The 18,733-nt window shown below is 44.0% G+C and overlaps 1 protein-coding gene across 1 annotated transcript; it reads right to left on the bottom strand.

Moving 5' to 3' along the window:
- Positions 1-10,112: 10,112 nt before the first annotated feature.
- Positions 10,113-17,614, bottom strand: LOC310780855 (transmembrane protein 150C-like). Its single transcript, XM_083641362.1, has 8 exons — positions 17,440-17,614; positions 16,836-16,924; positions 16,152-16,205; positions 16,029-16,070; positions 15,868-15,935; positions 14,889-15,013; positions 13,934-14,111; positions 10,113-12,029 (listed from the first exon to the last, which is right to left on the bottom strand). The coding sequence occupies exons 2-8, from the start codon at positions 16,907-16,909 to the stop codon at positions 11,839-11,841; spliced, it is 732 nt and encodes a 243-aa protein (XP_083497488.1). The 5' UTR covers positions 16,910-16,924; positions 17,440-17,614; the 3' UTR covers positions 10,113-11,838.
- Between the last annotated feature and the right edge of the window lie 1,119 nt (positions 17,615-18,733).

Genomic DNA, 18,733 nt, shown 5'->3' with positions numbered 1-18,733 from the left:
ATCTTACCATACCAGTCACATCTGCATCAGCTGAACGGAGTTTCTCGACACTGAAGCAACTAAAGACTTACTTGAGGACCACAATGGGTGACATAAGAGTCTCCAATCTGGGAATACTGCAAATAGAAAAGGCACAGAAAATCAAGTTTGACAGAGTCATCGAGAAGTAGGCCTATGCAGCAACGAAAAACAGGAGACTTCAGTTTACGGTAAATACTTAATTTATTTTATAGATTAATGCTAATGTGATGTGATCCATTTGATTTAGCATCTTTGGTCATTTGTGTATAATGGATTTGAGGCAGACGAATAGATGTTCCGTTGCTTCATGTTATGTCACTCCAGGCATGAGTCAGCAGTCACAGAGATGACGGAAAGAGGCAGAGGATCCGTGAGGTAAACATCTGGAGAGCAGGAGCAAGAGATCAAAGATGAGAGTGTAGCTTCTGCTACACTCAGCTGGGTAAGGATGGGTATAACCACCCCTATCATGCGCACGCACGCACGCACGCACGCACGCACGCACGCACACACGCACACACACACACACACACACACACACACACACACACACACACACACACACACACACACACACACTTCACACTAAGACAAGTTTATTTGTATAGCACATTTCATATGCAGGCAATTCAAAATAATCTACATAAAATAGATACAAATAAAAAAGCATGCGGAAGTAAAAAGATCCCAAAGTGAAAAAGGTAGAGTTCAAAATGTAGTAGGATAAAATAGTGGAATAAAAAGTGATGTGTTTGAATGCACAGCCTGCGAACATTGTTCCATTAACTGTGTCTCTCTTGGGGGGGGTGCTTTTCTGCACAGACAGCAGATGTTATTAAGAGTGACTGTGAAGCTAATCATCTGCTGTTGAAAGCAGGTCATGTATCAGTATTTTATAAGGCAATATTCCTATGCTCTCTGCTCCAGGTTGCTGGCTGCAGGAGAAGACCCTGATGTCCCTGCAGGAGGGGCAGGCTAGTATCAGCCTACATCCTGAAGACCCAGTAGGAGAAGCAGGAGGCTCAGGAGCTGAGGAGATGGAGAATAAGTCCCAGTCACTGCACGAGGCACAGAGGCAGCAGGATGAGGTCTGTGCCAACCGCCACCGAGTGGACCAAGACGTGGTGGTAGAAACAATCATTTTCAAATCAGATGAGCAAGATGAGGAGAGCAGAGAAAACAATGACACCAGCACTGGGTGGGAGTTAGAGAAATGCCACTCACCTGCATGCCTCTAATGGAGACATGGACATCCCAAAATCAACCAGAGAGACTGTCAAATTACTTACTCCATGTCTTACTACCATTTCTATTAAATTCTGTATTTCTATTAAATGTATTCAACAACATGATGTTGTATGTAGGCCTGCACGATATGAGGAAAATCTGTGATGTGCGATAACATTGTTCAATATAGCAATGACGATACGACTTGCGATAAACACATATTAAAGTATGCATATTAGCTATCCAGTTCCTATGTCTTTCTGCTTTAATAATGCAAACATAGACCCCAAACATAGCCTATGCCCACTGAAAAAATAAATGAAATACACACTGACTCTAGCTGAAAATATGATTAATTGTGCAGCCCTAATTGTAAGCCTGTCGTATTAAAATATCAAGATACTTGCCTCTGTTCAGATAACAAATGTGACATTTTATGAAACAATTTGGCAGTTTGAAAGCTCCACCTCTGCTTAGATTGAACTGTCATTTCTCCAGACAGTAGTGTGAGAACAGATCATGTTCCATGACAATGGATATACTCTTTTGGTACCTGTTTAATGTTGAAGAACTGTCATAAAAGTGTCAACTGTCAAAAAAGAGAAAAGAAAAACTTCACAGACTTGAGCACATTTTGAAGATGAACATGTTCTTTCAATGGAGCTGTCCAGTGAGAAAAGAATTACAGAACAAACATCCTGTTGATGAAAAAAGCACAGTAGCCTAACTACTTATGTTTCATGTCTCCTTTCTTCTTGGGAATTATTAAAATGGAAATTATTGTGATTTGTTTTATGGCATTTAGTCTGGCATTTAGTCTGCTCTATTCTTTTTGCAATTTAATTATGTTGTTTTTATTGTAAATGATTTTGTAACTGTGTTTTAAAAAAAGTGCTATATAAGGTTTATTATTATGATTATTACAATTAGTAAAGAGAAGCTTAAAATAAATAATTGTGCAATGCAGTATGTTTCTGACATTAAAATAAATGAAAGCCAATGTTACACAACTGTTATTTTCTTGCATGCTCTATAAAGTATTTAACGATCAATGTTTGAATAAGGTTTTTTTCTCCAAAAGCTAATCAACACAATGATAACACAAATGAACCATATCTATTGTACACTGATGAAACAGACAAGTCAGAGGCATATTTGAGTTCTGGTATTGGGCTGACCTAGATGATGTCAGAATTTTCATTTTTGGGTGAACTGTTCCTTTAACTTGACAGCATGTAGTGGTGGGTGAGGGAGCTGAGAGAGAGAAAGTGGGTGACATGCAGCCAAGGTCATTTCCTGGAGCCAGTCCCACAGCTCCAGCGTCTAACCAGAAGGGTTAGATCTGTCTCCTGCAACACTGGGAAGTGTTGGAATAGTTCATGCATATAGTCCTCCATGCATATCTGTAAAATACACAAATTTTCATTAGTTCAAGGATGGAGCAGCAGGGAGACAAACTAGCGAGCACACAAGTTGCAAAGTGAACACTGTCAGGGCTTTGTTGAAATGAAAAAAACACACAAAAGAAAACAATAGGGATGGGACAAATATCTAAATTCAATATATCACAAATCATGGGGCAGAAAAATGATGCCCAATATATAGTGTGTAGATCCAGAAAAGTTCTCTTCTCAGGAGTAAAGAATTAAGGTGGCCTCCCGTCCGGGGGCAGTGGACAGCTTCAATACCGATGTATCTGAGAGTGGTTTTATTGTGCCATGCCTCTGTGGACAGCTACAGGGCTAGATAGATCATGATTACGGATTGCACACCTATGTTCGGTGATACGAGTTTTGAGGGCTCTAGATGTTTTTCCAATGTAAACAAGACCACAGGGACATTGCAGCATGTAGATGACATTCTGTGTTTTACAAGTTATAAATGGCCTGCATTTATATATAAATGGCCTGCATTTATATAGCGCTTTTATCCAAAGCACTTTACAATCAGTAGATAGTCTACATTCACCCATTCATACACCGATGGCGGCAGATCGGGAGCAAGGAAGGTTAAGTGTCTTGCCCAAGGACACAACGACAGCAGCTGGGAGGGAGCGGGGATCGAACCTCCAACCCTTGCGTCATTGGCCGACCCGCTCTACCTCCTGAGCTAAAGCCGCCCCTCAAACCAGCCAAGCCAGCCGCCCCCCTTAAGTCCTTTGATATAATTTTTTTCCCCAGAGTGTGGATGGTTGAAGGTCTAGGTTTTGTATGTAAAATGGCACTGCTGACAATTTCCACATCTGTAATTGCCTGAGGGGATTTGACTGAGAAAGTTAAGGGGGGGGGGGGGGGGGATCATGGAAATGCAACAGTTGGGTTTTAGGACCTGTCCATATGAAGGAAATGTCATCCAGATACCTCTTCCAGTTACAGATGTGATGAAGAAAATGATTGATCTGTTTGTTGAAGATAGCATCTGCCTCAAAGAGTCCCACGTACAAGGAGGCAAAGCTTGGTGACATCTTGGACCCCATGGCCACTCCTGATACCTGTAAAAAGAAATCAGCGCCATACAGAAAATAATTAGATGTGAGTACACATTCAATGAGATCCAGGATGCACTGTGTGCTAGGAGTGTCCACAGTTCTCTTATCTGAGAAAGTAAAGTGTAGCTACTGTGCAGGAGTTCACAGTCTCCCCCTTTGAAAGAATTCTTTCTGTATCAGTCTATTCAAGTTCCGGATGAGTGAGTCATCACATGACTTGTTTTCTTCAATGAGATCAGTGTTACTTTTCTAGAACAAACTGTCCGAGAAGAGGAAGTAGAATGTGGACATGGAAAGTCATGGGTGCATAAGGTCTTTCGCCCCGGGCGGGGCAAGTCACAAATGGAGTAAGGTGAATCAGGGGACAAGGGCTATGACTGAGACGACCTGGCACGAGGGTTAAGTAGCGGGCATGTCCTAGGCGCCGGACCAGACTGAAGATAAGTTATGTAGTGTTTTACCTGATATAGAACACTTCACATGGGAATTTGATAAGGCAGCATTTTAGTCTGGGAACAATTGTAAAATGGTTTTTATTTGGCTGAGGAGCCTACAGTAGCCTACGTGTGCAATTTAAACTCGTTTAGGGAAGTTGATGTAGATCTATTTTGATCTAGGAAACAGACGACTCGAGGCCCGCTCGGGTTTGGCAGTCATTTCACACCGAGCGGTGACCTCACTGACGATGAGGTCAGAATGAAGAAAGGTTTTTGTGAACCATATTTATTATTTTAATGCCTAATTGATAATTTGGCATGGGATGGGATACAGTCATTTACTTTTACTTTACTAGGTAAGGAGGAGAAAGGGAAGAGGTGGGTCTTGAGGGCCTGTTTGAAGGATGTTATGGAGTTTGACAGTTGGTGTCTCCGGACCTGAGGCTGCGGGTGGGGACGTGGCGGGGGAGGAGATCAGAGAGGTAGGGGGGGGCCAGGTTGTTGAGGGCTTTGTAGGTGGTGAGTAGAATTTTGTAGTTGATCCGGTATTTGACTGGGAGACAGTGGAGGTTATGGAGGACGGGGGTGATGTGGTCTCGGCGCGGGTGGAGGTAAGGAGGGCAGCGGAGTTCTGGACGTATTACAGTTTGTTGATGATTTTGTGGGGGGAACCGTAGAGGATGCTATTGCAGTAGTCGCTTCTGGATGTGATGAGGGCATGGATGAGGGTTTCAGCAGCGGGGAGGGATAGGGAGGAGCGGAGGCGGGCAACGTTTGCGATCGAGTATGAGACTGAGGTTATTAATTGATAAAGGCATAAGATAATGATTGATTACAGGCTTCATTTAGCTGCCTGCTGCTGCTCAACACTCACGCATCATGTGTGTTTCAACAATGGTGAGTGAGTCAGTCAGTCAGCCAGTGAGTGAGTCAGTGAACCACTAAGATCCTGAGCCTTTTCTAGGCCGGCCCGTTCCGGGTCCAGAAAAAACATTTAGGTAACTTATTTCCATCACAATATTTTCAAATGCAAAATGGTTAACAAAAGTAAAAACAAACCTTTTTTTTGCGCAAATACATTTTCAACTTGCTTTAATTCTGCATAATTCTCTAAAATCATTATTTTATTCCCAACAGAACCCTGTCCTGCTGCTGTACCTCCAGAGCTGTCGGTTGTGGCTGCGCCCTGGGCCGCAGAGAGGGTAGCCATGTCCAGGACTGGAGCCAGTCCCACAGCTCCAGCGTCTAACCAGATGGGTTAGATCTGCCTCCTGCAACACTGGGAAGTGTTGGAATAGTTCATGCATATAGTCCTCCATGCATATCTAAAATACGCAAATTTTCAGAAGTTCAAGGATGGAGCAGCAGGGAGACAAACTAGCGAGCACACAAGTTGCAAAGTGAACACTGTCAGGGCTTTGTTGAAATGAAAAAAAAAAACACACAAAAGAAAACAATAGGGATGGGACAAATATCTAAATTCAATATATCACAAATCATGGGGCAGAAAAATGATGCCCAATATTACCTATATTTTATTGTAGGCCTACTGTATAATTACTAATGAGATGGCTTGACAATCACAGAAACAGGCTCAGACACAGGAAAAGAAAAAAAACATACATATATTATCGATTCAACATTACAATGTGGTGCTACCAGCTTATGTGCTTTTCTCGCACGCTACGCAGCTCAGTGACATCACAACTACAGTGACATCACTGATGATGTACTTTTTATGCTGAAATCCTCATTAAGACCTCTAGGGGTGAGGGTATCCAGTGTGTAGATCCACAAAAGTTCTCTTCTCAGGAGTAAAGAATTAAGGTGGCCTCCCCTCCGGGGGCAGTGGACAGCTTCAATACCGATGTATCTGAGAGTGGTTTTATTGTGCCGTGCCTCTGAAGTGGACAGCTACAGGGCTAGATAGATCATGATTACGGATTGCACACCTATGTTCGGTGATACGAGTTTTGAGGGCTCTAGACGTTTTTCCAATGTAAACAAGACCACAGGGACATTGCAGCATGTAGATGACATTCTGTGTTTTACATGTTATAAGTCCTTTGATAAAAAAAAATTCCCAGAGTGTGGATGGTTGAAGGTCTAGGTTTTGTATGTAAAATGGCACTGCTGACAATTTCCACATCTGTAATTGCCTGAGGGGATTTGACTGAGAAAGTGAGAGGGGGCGAGGAGGAGGCAGATCTGATCTCACCAGCATATTACGAAGATTAGGAGGTTTCTTATAGAGTATAGAGGACTAAATGTATTGAATATGGTATGTGTAGAAACTGATAAGTGTGGTTGACTTTTAGCCTCAGCAAGTGGGACATCGGTCAGAATGAAGAGGACCAGAGGAACATTAAGTTTCAAGGTTCAAATCCCTTGGTTGGTGATGACTCAGGTGTATGTACAGGCAGATGATACATGCAGATGTAAACAGATTTAGGCCTATAAGACAAACAAGGTATTAACATATGATTCAATTAAGCAAGAAAACAACAGCTTTCAGTAATCAAATCAACCTAAGCCAAATAAGCATCAAATCAATACACAAAGGAAATAACTTAACAACTTACTTCAAATAATGCATCTGTACATGGCAATCAATAGGGAAGCAGTGCAGTGCAGCCTCCTGCACTGCTGTCTGGAGCACACACTGAGTGTGGAGGCTCTTAGAGCCTCTTAAGTGCAGGTGTGTGGTGATCAGTCCAGAATTAGGTACAGGTGTGCTTAGGGGAGGGGAAATGGCTGGAGGTGAGGGAGTGATGGGTTATGGGAATTGGAGTCAGAGTCACTTTTGTACAGTATGGTTGAACAGGAAAAAGGCAGATAATACATTCTTACAATTTCCCCAACACTAAAATGGTTGAAAAATTGCTACAAAAATGTCCACCACTGAAGCGAGCTTGTGACCGTAAACGTGTCAGTTCAATCCCAGGGACGGGCAGGATCAATCTGGGTGGGGAAAGTGAAAAGGCAGAACTTGCTCCTCCCTCATTACCACCACTGAGGTGCCCTTGAGCAAGCAAGTCCATTAACCCCAACCCCATTGGCCAGCAGATCAGACTGTGGTTGTACTGGTCAGCTTCCAGGTGTGAATGTCAACAGGGTGCTGAACAAGAGCGCCACTCCCCCTAAGGCCCCTTTCCCCCACTTCCTTGAACCCTACCACCACCACCACCACCCATATTCCCCTAGCTACTCCACCTACCCACCCCTCGAATCCTGACTCACTACCACCTTCTTATCCCCAGTTACGGCTCCTTTTCCCACTATACTCTGGTATCCTGGACTCAACCTCCCACAATCCATCACACCCTCACCTCTCCACTGTTCCACAGCTGCCCACAATCACCTTAATTACTTCACCAGTGCAGCACACTTATACTGATTGTTGTATTGTTCCTGTCAGAGGCTCAATGAGCCCATTTACACCTGGCATTAACATGCATTTTCTGCAATCTGATTGCAGAAATGGTTGTCCTCTCAATCCGCATAAAGTTGCTGTATCCAGATTGAGAGGACACATTGCATTTACACTTGTGTTCAATGTGTACACAATGCATCCCTGACCACCTCCGGAGGTGGTTTGGCCGATCAGATTGCAATCCTTCTTCAATGCGTTTTGGGGGTGTTTACACCTGGCATTTCAAGTGATGAAACACAATCTGATAGGGAGGTACGGTGGTGCAGTGGTAAGCACTATCGCCTCACAGCTCGAAGGTCGTGGGTTCGATTCCCACCTGGGACGAGGTGAACGCTGAAGGAATGCGTGCCCGTCCGCATGTCCTCGAGTGCCCACCGCCCGGGTGGGGTCGGCAAAAGGGCCTTTCTGTGTGGAGTTTGCATGTTCTCCCCGTGCCTCCCGGGGGTTTCCTTCATATAGGAACCCCCTTCACAAAAACATGCCTAGCGTGAACCTCCCACGTGCTATGTCCTACCGGTGAAGCTTCCTCTGTCAGGTGAAAAGAAGCGGCTGGCTGACTGCCCATGTCTCGGAGGAAGCATGGAGCCAGTCTCGGCTCTCCCCAGATCGGCAGAGGATGGAGTAGCAACCAGGATTGAGAAATCAAGTGAGCACTAATGGGGGATAAAATGGGATAAAAAAAATCGGGGAAAATAAATAAATAAACACAATCTGATGGCAGAAAACGCATGTTAACGCCAGGTGTAAATGGCCTCTATGATCCACACTTTCTATAATACTTTTTTTCAGATTTTTCCCCATTTTCTCCCCAATTATACTTGGCCAATTTATCCCCATGCTGCCCTATTGGCTGCTCCACCCTCTGCCGATCTGGGGAGAGCCGAGACTAACACCATGCTTCCTCCGACACATGCGCAGTTGCCAGCCGCTTCTTTTCACCTGACGGGGAGCTTCGCCGGTAGGACATAGCACGTGGGAGGATCATACTAATCTCACCACTTCCCTTCCACCCCGACCGACCAGGGGAGGCGCTAGTGCAGCGACCAGGACACATTAGCCTGGGTAAACCCAGCCTCCACGTGACCTCTATGTGCTATCAGTCACGAAACCTATGCCTGTAGCGACACGTTGAAGGCTGGGTTTACCCAGGCTAAGGACACATGCCTCCAATCGTGTCTGTATGGAGGCCCGACCAAGCCAGAGGTAACACGTGGATACAAACCTGCGACCCTCGTGTTGCTAGGCAGGGAATCTACTGCTACACTACCCGGACGCCCCACTTTCTATAGTACTTACACATACAGTCCAACAGTTACATTATTCCATACCCATACAGTTTTTTTCACCCTGTATAAATAAAAGGTTAATAAAAAAATACATTTGTGATTTAAAAAAGCATTTCATAAAGGTAATACATTATACTTATATAAAGGAAAATATAACCCCAGTAGCTCTTTTATGTGTGGTATTTGAAATAATCATCCTGTAACAATGTGAAGTGTCTGTGTGTGTGTGTGTGTGTGAGCAGAAATTGTTATTTAGCTATGCCATTTTATGTGCGATCGCGCTGAATCTTTCAGGAAGTGTAAAAAGCACCCATGTGGGTGACCTAACCTTTTTCAATTAGGTAATTAGGGCTGACTAAATGGGCAAAAATGCCTCAACACAGGTTCAGCACCATGGTCTCAGGTTTTGAAATTAACTGGTCTAAGTCCTCCTTACTCCCACTTAACTCATCTCTTTGCCCTTCCACTTTACCTCCTCACATCCCAGTAGTCAAATCCTTTAAATACCTTGGGATAGAAATTTTCCCCTCTCTATATAACCACAACTAAAAATTACCAAGGTATTTTTGGTCATATGTATTACGCCCATTATCAGTCTGGTTAGACCCCAACATTTCAGTCTCATGGCGAACAATAGAGGAAAAAATAGCTTCTCCACACCGTTTACAAGACCTAATCTACTCTAATTTACCTCTTAAACGCCACAAATCAATGGGCCCCATAATGTCTTTTCTTTTATCCACTTGGCATAAGGTAGAGAAAGCCACCCATTCTCATGTAAAATGGCATGAAAATAGTCCTATTTTTCATAACTCTGCTTTACTTTCTGGAGGTGTCTCGTTTACTTTTCCTCAGTGGAGTAGTAGGGGTATCCATGTATTGGCTGATGTCTGTAGTGATGAGGGTCTCAGATCATTTAACGATCTTCGAGTAACTTATGATTTACCCGGCTTTTCGTTCTTTTTATATCTGCAACTCAGATCTTCCATGCGTGCATATGGCGTCCCGTGGACCAGTCCCTTACGATCACATAATCTTCATACTATATTTAATATAGGTGTACACACTACTGGTTTGGTATCCAGACTGTATAACTTGTTACTGACTTCCTCCTCTGGTCATCTTGCTGTCCAAAAAGTGTGGGAGAGAGACCTGGGTCTCAATGAAGGAGAGGTGAACTGGTCCACCGTATGGGACAATATAGACAGCACGTCCAAAAATCCAAACCATAAACTAATTCACTTTAATTTCATACATAGACTTTATCTCACACCAAGAAAACGCAACCTCATGAAAATCATCTCCACCCCTGTCTGCCAAATGTGTAATCTCAACCTTGTCGGATCATTCATCCATATGTTCTGGGAGTGTCCTGGAGTTGTAATATTCTGGCAAAAAATTTCCTCCACATTATCGGAACTGTTGGACGTGCCTGTCCCCTGCTGTCCTAAACTATTAATTTTGAATGACACATCACCTTTTGCTTTACCGTTTTATAAATCTCAGGTATTATTTACAGGTCTAACAGCTGCCAAGAAAATGCTCGCTCTAAGATGGAGTCCTCCACACATTCTCAACCATAAATCATGGCTTATGTCTTTCCTGAACATTGTGCATATGGAACTATCAATAGCTCGAATGCACGGAGCTTGTGAAAAAACCTTACTAACATGGACCTCTACAGCAACTAACGTCAAACAGCTGTTGACCTGATCATTTTTGTTTAAATACTCATTTTCTTTCATTTCTTTGTTGAATGGTAACACAGTGTTCTCTGTTTCTTCTACAACCAACGTGGGGTGGGCGGGATGGGTCCGGATCGCCACAGGGGTGGGAAAGGGAGGGGGGGGGGGGGTTTGTTTTTGGTTGTTTTTTGTATTTTTGTTTTTATTCCTATGCTCCCTGATCCCTCCGGGGTCATCTCAAAATGTACTTGACATTGTACTGTTTTATGTAACAAAATCATGAATAAAAAATTGATAACAAAAAAAAATTAGGTAATTAGGGCTGACTAAATGGGCAAAAATGCCTCAACACAGGTTCAGCACCATGGAGGGCTCCAGAGTGGAGCAGCACACAGGTGAGTTATGAAAACCCTCCGTGAGCGAGGCGTGGCTAAATGGCCAGTCAACAGGGACGGGTATAGAGGGTATCCACCGACGTCGCTTTCCCACCGGAACACGCCCCTTCAATCGGGACTGAGTGGCAAAACATCCAGCGGGTTCCTCTCTGTTGTTTGTAGCAGGTATCATTTATCTAGGCTGATTACTGCATTCAAGCTGGTCTCTTAAAACAGAAAACAGAAGGTTCGCTCTCGCAATTTTCAAATGCCTCCACATAAACGTCTGTACGTCGGTTGAGCACGGAAAACTTGGTCCAAACGGAAAGGGAAACTCAGGGAAAATAATGAGCGATGATAGGGGGATAGCCTGAGGGTGTCATCCACTCGTGTTTCTCCAATCACCTGCATCGGTTTGAACTTCCTCCGGCATGAAGCGTTTTTTTCCCCCCAACTTCCTTTGTCCATGTTCTGTGGGCGTGAATTACAGACTGTCTAAGCTGCATTCGCAGAATGTAGTCTGGCTTGAGAGACTACAGTACATTCAAGCTGAACGTTGCTGCCACTCAGTGGGCGTGACCCGGCAGTGACCTCTGCCTCTGTGACGTCACGTGCATACCCTCTATTCTACTAGTACTTTTAAATGCTTGAGGTAGAAAAGCATTCCTTCGAGTAACAAACAAGAAAATATGTGTTGCGATCGTCTATCACAATTAAATGGGGACACTAATGTAACGTTACAGTTGTGCTCAAGAGAAACAAACACATTGCCGTCATTCTTAAAGCATATTGTGCACACACAATCATCATGTAACAGTTGAACTCTGCAGCAGTCCGAGTCGTCCCTGAAGATCTTAGAAGATGAATCTGTATTAACATGTCTAGAGCTACTCGCGGACTTCTAAGCAGGCTTCCTCGGTCCCGCCGGTCTGGTACTCGACTTCTTTGCAGTCGACCTTGAAGTTGTAGTGACGAAACTCTATGGCGAAAGTGCCGAAGAAGGCGATAAAGGACATGGCCAGTGCCCACTGGGTGCGTGCTCCGTGCATGCTGTGGCCCTGAACCATGAGGGCAGGGTCTGCACCAGGTGGGTTAAGGGTGAAACATGTAGAAGGACTATAGTACACGAGGAGAACACTGCACGGACTAAAATGTTGTATGGTTGTAAGACAAGTGTCTGTTGAACTTGACAGTATCTTAAGACAAAAAAGACAGATGTGTCGTCTGACAGTGTCCTGCCCATTGGCTGAGCCAACGGTCAACTACTGTGCAGATTCTGGTCCCAAAATGACAAAATGGCAGCGCTCTGATTGGGGTATTTTGGCTTCACCCCTGCATACCGATAGGAGGTGGAGACACTGTCCATATTATATAGTCAATGGCCTGTGTGGAAATGTGTAAGATCGCATCGCAGACACCGTCATTAGTCTTACATTCAGACAAGTTCAATTTAACACCTTTTTAAGACCATTATGAATGCAATTTAAGACCTATTTCACGTCTATAGTGGCAAAAAAAAATAGGAAGGATAGATATGAAGGAAAATGGAGCTTTGATGGTCCTGATGTGAAACTAGATTGATGGTCCTGATGTGAAACTAGATTGATGGTCCTGATGTGAAACTAGATTGATGGTCCTGATGTGAAACTAGATTGGGGGATGGCAGCAGGTGTTTGCTGCTGGCTTTTTAGCAGCTTTAATGCGAGACTGAAGTTGATGCAATTTGATAAAAGTAACATTAACTTAATAACCCAAACCATTTAAGAGCAGGCAAAATCATATTTTAGACATTTAATATAAATGAAGTCCAATTTAAGACATTCTAAGCCCTAAAATTCAGATTATTGGATTTTAGACTTTTTAAGACCCCGCAGAAACCCTGTACATTATCATTGGTTGGCTGTGCAGAGCATCCTATCGTTGTCATGGAGATGGAAACAGCTGTGTAACTTTGCTTCGCTTTTAGCTTCAGTCAAGCGGGATAAGTAGATAGTACAGTAGTATAGTATAGAATAGCAAAAATAGCAAAATGGAAGACTTTGAGGAGAAATTGGCATAATGGGAGAGGAAATATCCTCACCAATAGCCTACGACTCGCCACGAAGGGATTTTAAAGACGAACAAAAATCAATGAACTGGAGGAAACTGCTACAAATTGTATTGGCAGGGGCGTTCAGGTAGTGTAGCGGTCGATTCCCTACCTACCAACATGAAGGGTCGCAGGTTCGCGCCCCCGTGTTACCTCCGGCTTGGTCGGGCATCCATACAGGCACGATTGGCTGTGTCTGCGGGTGGGAAGCCGGATTGAGGGGGTGTGTCCTGGTCGCTGCACTAGCGCCTCCTCTGGTTGGTCGGGCTGCCTGGTCGGAGCAGAAGGGAACTGGTGGGAATAGCGTGATCCTCCCACGTGCTACGTCCTGCTGGTGAAGCCCCCCGCTGTCAGGTGAATAGAAGCGGCTGGCAACTGCGCATGTGTCAGAGGAAGCATGGTGTTAGTCTAGGGGGTGGAGCAGCGACGGGGGCAGCAGGGGGAAATTGGCCAAGTACAATTGGGGAGAAAATGGGGGGGGAATCAGAAAAAAAGAAAAAAGTATTGGCAGAAAAACTGCGATAGAAGTCTTCTGACAGGTAATGTTAAGCTTATTATGTCCATTAATTTACTATAATGTCAACTTGATGAGCTACGGTAGCAGTGTGTGTGTGTGTGTGTGCGTGTGTGTGTGTGCATATTTGAGACAGCTTGTCTCCCGATGTGTCATTTGAGCATAAACGCCTGAGTGTCGTCTGACACTTTTCATAAGACACCTGTCAACACTTGTCTTATCACCATAACACAGCCAGCCTTAAGAGTCGGGTAACACAGGTGCAGATAGATACTGTACAATGCTATGATCATCATCTATCACTCCTACAGATATGGGGGCAGGTATGAAGTCGTTTCCATCCAACCTGAGCAAAAGGGAAAAGCTTCAGAAAGGATACAGAGAATCGCACAGATGGTGATGGAGCCCGACAACAGGAAACGAGGGATCGCGGCCTTCCTCCCCTCGTTCCTCAGGTTCACTTTGAGGGTGATGCCGGACTGCACCCAGCAGAACACCGTCCCCAGGCCAAATGTCATGTTGGTGCCCACGTTGTGGATGAACTCGTCACTGAACAACTAGGACCGAAACACACTGGATCAGTTTCTTTCAGCGCGCTGCGTGTCTGTCAAGGCTCTGAGACTGGAGCCACAGGTCAGTTTACCCTATGACCGTCTTAAAGGATAACACAGGTGTCGTTTTTGTTTTTCCCTACACCAGTGATTCCCAACCGGGGGTGCGTGTACCCCTAGCGGTACTTGAGCAGCCTGCAGAGGAGGGTACTTGGAAAGATTTGAGATTACAATTTATTTCCAAAATGATGGGGGGGGGGGCGATTTCATAAGCCCATTGTTAAAATGGCACGTGCACGCCGCAACTAGTTCCCCCGACAGGTGTCAACTGTTACATGACTGATAAATGGCTTAAAAACGTCCAGTTGCTGTCACTCCAAATTCAGGTTTAGGGGAGCCTGGTTACAAAAGGAAAAAGGAGGCCACGCCCACACACCAGCAGTTCAGTGAAAAATATATTTTGTATGGATTTCTTTGTACGTCTGCATATTACACTGAAAGTTATAGAACAAATTTAGGAGCATCATCAACAGGTATGAGGGAGGGGGTACTATTGGCATGGCAAAACAGCTCAAGGGATACATAAGACAAAAAAGGTTGGGAACCACTGACTACACCACGGAAATGCATGAGAGCCACACAACATCGGTAGAATTAGAGAAAAAGTTGAGGTCAGTAAGCACTTTGAATTGCCCCTGTGTATGAAATGTGCTATACAAATAAACTTGACATGACTTGACTTGAGGTCCTGGGCTACAACTAGCTGGCATTTATCCACATTACCTGGAAGTTTCCCACCAGCGTCATCCCAAAGCAGGCGAGGGACACAAGACACAGGCTGCCAATGTTCAGCACTTTGTGCACGCTGTTTCTCAGCTGGATGTATCGAAGGACGCCGATAATGAACCCTGAGAAAGAGCAGAGCCAAAGCATGCTGGGAACTGACAAGCTGAAATGAAACTCAAGTCACTTTGTGACTTTGAAACAGTCTTCATATGCGTTTTTAGGCAATGTAATAGGGCAGGGGTTTTCAAAGTCAGAGACTGTGGGCCTCCCCTCAGACAAATCTTAGAACCATGGATTCATGGATGCCTATGGGATCATGATTATGTTATTTGATGATCCCATTGGCACTCAACAATTGAGCCAAGATAGCCTGATATTGCTGTTTGACACACTCCAGACTACACCAAATACATACAGTATAAAAAGTCAGGTCTGTCTGAAGGCATTTATTTGTTTCTGACTCTGGGAAAGTGGGGGAAAACAGCCAAATTCCCCAAAAATACTGTATATCTGATCTATCTCTTTAACTAAATCACACACATTTAGGCTATTCTATGTGACCTCTCTTTGATACTGTAATAACTAATGTAATATTTTTGCAGTTCCATTCACTGAGCCTCCCACCCGCCAGAGGCACAGCACAGGTGTGCCTTGCACTGCTCACAAAAAAAACTGCTCTCTCTAAAAAGTGCAGTCTGATCACACACCACCATGACACTGATGTCACAGGTGGTGAGGGAGCGTGCACCATGACACTGATGTCACAGGTGGTGAGGGAGCGTGACACTGATGTCACAGGTGGTGAGGGAGCGTGCAATTGGCATGCTGACTGCAGCAATATCATTCGGCCATTTCAAAAACGTGCTGAGGATATGTCCGCAGTGTAAATGACACCTATGTCCGTATGTGTTCATGCAGTAAATGTGAGTGTTTAACATTATAAATATGATGATCAGTGACAAAATGTAAGTCCTACCCACAAAGGCTGCCAGATTCATGACCTGGCTGAAGACACAGCTGGCTGGTGGGGCATTGCCTGCGACACTGAGAGGAATAAGGGATGAGTTTGTATTTGCTGTTATGGAATATAAATGATTAAGGCGTATTTTCTGTCGAAAGGAAACTAGGCTTCTGTACCTAATGTATGGAGGGTACCTGGATCCATTGGATCCATTTCGTCTGTGGGAGGAGAATACTAAATCAAATCAAACGTTACTGGAAAATCATTACTTGCAGTACATTCAATTGTTTAACCCTTACCTGTATTCTGAACTCAGAGGTGTTATCTTCTTATCTTCAACAGCTATAAAGTATCTATTAAAAGAATGCATCAGATATGACGACGAAGAATTAAATATGAATACAATTCATATAATACAGTACTTTACCGTGGAAGGGAAACCCTCTGCCAATTGATTGTTTCCATCTTTTTAAGTTAATTACAGTATATTTGATCATAACCCTTGCTAAGGATATGACAATTATCATAAACAGCTATTGTCCTCAAGTCTTTACAGTGAACCAGTAATAGGTTCAAAGAACACCTCTTTGAAGGTGACATTTCTGGCTCATTGCTGAGGCCCTGAGCAAGCCAAAGCTTTATGTGATTTTATGTGAATACTCAAGCTGCATGTTAGGTGCTTGGCATGCTAAGGACTAGCATATCAGCTAATGTATCCCATGCTGACTTTTGAGATACTGTCCCAACATGAGCTGTACATGTAATATGTAGCCAAAACTAAACATGTCATGTAATACGACACTTATAGTGTGTCAAAAGAGACAACACTGAGTGAATGAGAAATGCTTAACTTAGAATGTATATTGTTTGTGTGTGTGTGTGTGTGTGTGTGTGTGTGTGTGTGTGTGTGTGTGTGTGTGTGTGTGTGTGTGTGTGTGTAACAGAGTGGTGGTAGTCCTGATGATGAAAGAGAAGACACTCACACCGCCCACAGTCCAGCAGCAGTGCAGACAGAGTAGATGGGGGGCAGGAAGGTCCAGATGCTGCACTTCCTCATTCTGCCTCCTCTCCTCTGGTGGCCGAGAGAGAACAGCTCGTTGTAGCATGGTGGTGTTACACAGTGGTTTGCAGTAGCTTAGTCAATATTTGAATGTGAGGAAAGCGGAAGAGTTGGTTGGCTGAGGCTGAGCACTGTTAAAAACATATCTGTCCCTCTGGCCACCTGCACACCCGTTTCAACACCATGGACAGCGCCAACATGCCCCCAACAACAGGTCATACTAGAGACGGGCGGGCTGCTGCATTCCATTGCCAATGGAATGCAACCCAATGGCTTTAGAAGTTGGTGTTTTCCAATTCCTTAAGTGAGTCTTCTCCAAAAGCATTTACCCTTACAGTAGCTATCCAGCTATTAACGCTACAACGTTAGTAGGCTCATGCTAGCAAAGACGAGTATGCTATCGATTAGCGTTAGTCCACTGAATTACGTTACAAATGAAAACTTATTGTTACATCCCGGTTTTCATAATACAAAAACTGCATAACAAGTAAAAATCTGTTACAAATTGATGCTGCTATAGTGTTTACCTCGGAGAACTGGCGGTGTCCCGGTAAAACTTCCTGGATCAATAACGAAAGCGAAACGTTAAAGCACAAACGAGGCCTCTCTCCTCCCGTAGTAGCTAATGTAACGTTAGACAACAAGCTACAGCTGCTTTTCACCAAAACGAGCTATCCTCCTCCGAGGTGGGCAAATAACGTTATCATTCAACTTTGATGTACAGCCGACTGTGCGAGACCAGATACCTTTAATATAGTGAGACACCCCAACTTCTAGTCACTTCCTGTAATCTGTGGCGCGGAGGTTTCACCACTGCCACTCCCCCTTAGGAGACTGGTCAGCCAATGACGCTTCATACCATTGACAGACAGCCAATCCCAATCCCAAGGAGACCGGAAGAGTTCAATTTCTTACAATTGGCGGAGCCTGGAGTGGGGTGTCTCTAATATTAAAGGTCTCTGGTGAGACGAGACGAGTGCTCGTTGCATTTGTGAAGCGCTGCTGCTTAGAGACCGTCTAAAAAGTGCAACAACCAAAAGGCTAAAATAGCATAGAGTGCCAAAGTCACGTCCTCGTCACGTTATGGTACCAGGGGTCTCCTCCTCACCATAAAACAATGCTGATTTATTTTGCACATGATGATCTCACACATCCGAAAACTGTAAACCGTTTTGCAGGCTTTCCTTTAGTTTGACAGTTATTGGGAGTTGATTCGAGTTACGTGGACCAGGCAGTGATGTCATTCATGCACAATGACAAGTGAAGATAGAGTGATGCTGTGGGCACTTTGGGTGATGCCCATCCCCATGTCCTCAGTGCCCACTGCCCAGGTGGGCTGTCAAAATTGCCTTTCTGTGTTGCATGTTCTCCCCATGCTCCTCACACACACCTGGACTTGACTAGCCTACTGCAGGTTTTACTGAAGAGGAAATACAATTTATTGAATAGGCTGCCGCTGCATATTTGGCAGAACAGGAAGAAGGCAGATAATACATTCTTACAATTTCCCTAGACTAAAATGTTTGAAATTTGCTACAAAAATGAACATTTGTGATTTAAAAATGTTTCCAGCATTCCATAAAGGTAACACTATAATCATAAAGTAATACATTCTTGTACAAAAGAACAGACAAACCTCAGCTCTTTTATGTATGCTAGTTGAAAGAGTTTTACTTGTAGTAAATGTTTGAGGTAGAAAAACATACAAAGGAAAAGATAAACCTAGCAGCTCTTGAATGTGTGCTAGTTGAAATATTCTTAATTTTAAATGCTTGAGGTAGAAAAACATTAATTCAAGTAACAAACAGGAAAATATGCATG

Source organism: Poromitra crassiceps, assembly GCF_964638095.1.
Source record: "Poromitra crassiceps genome assembly, chromosome: 8".
NCBI lineage: Eukaryota > Metazoa > Chordata > Actinopteri > Beryciformes > Melamphaidae > Poromitra > Poromitra crassiceps.
This window is presented reverse-complemented; position numbering and strand designations above follow the sequence as displayed.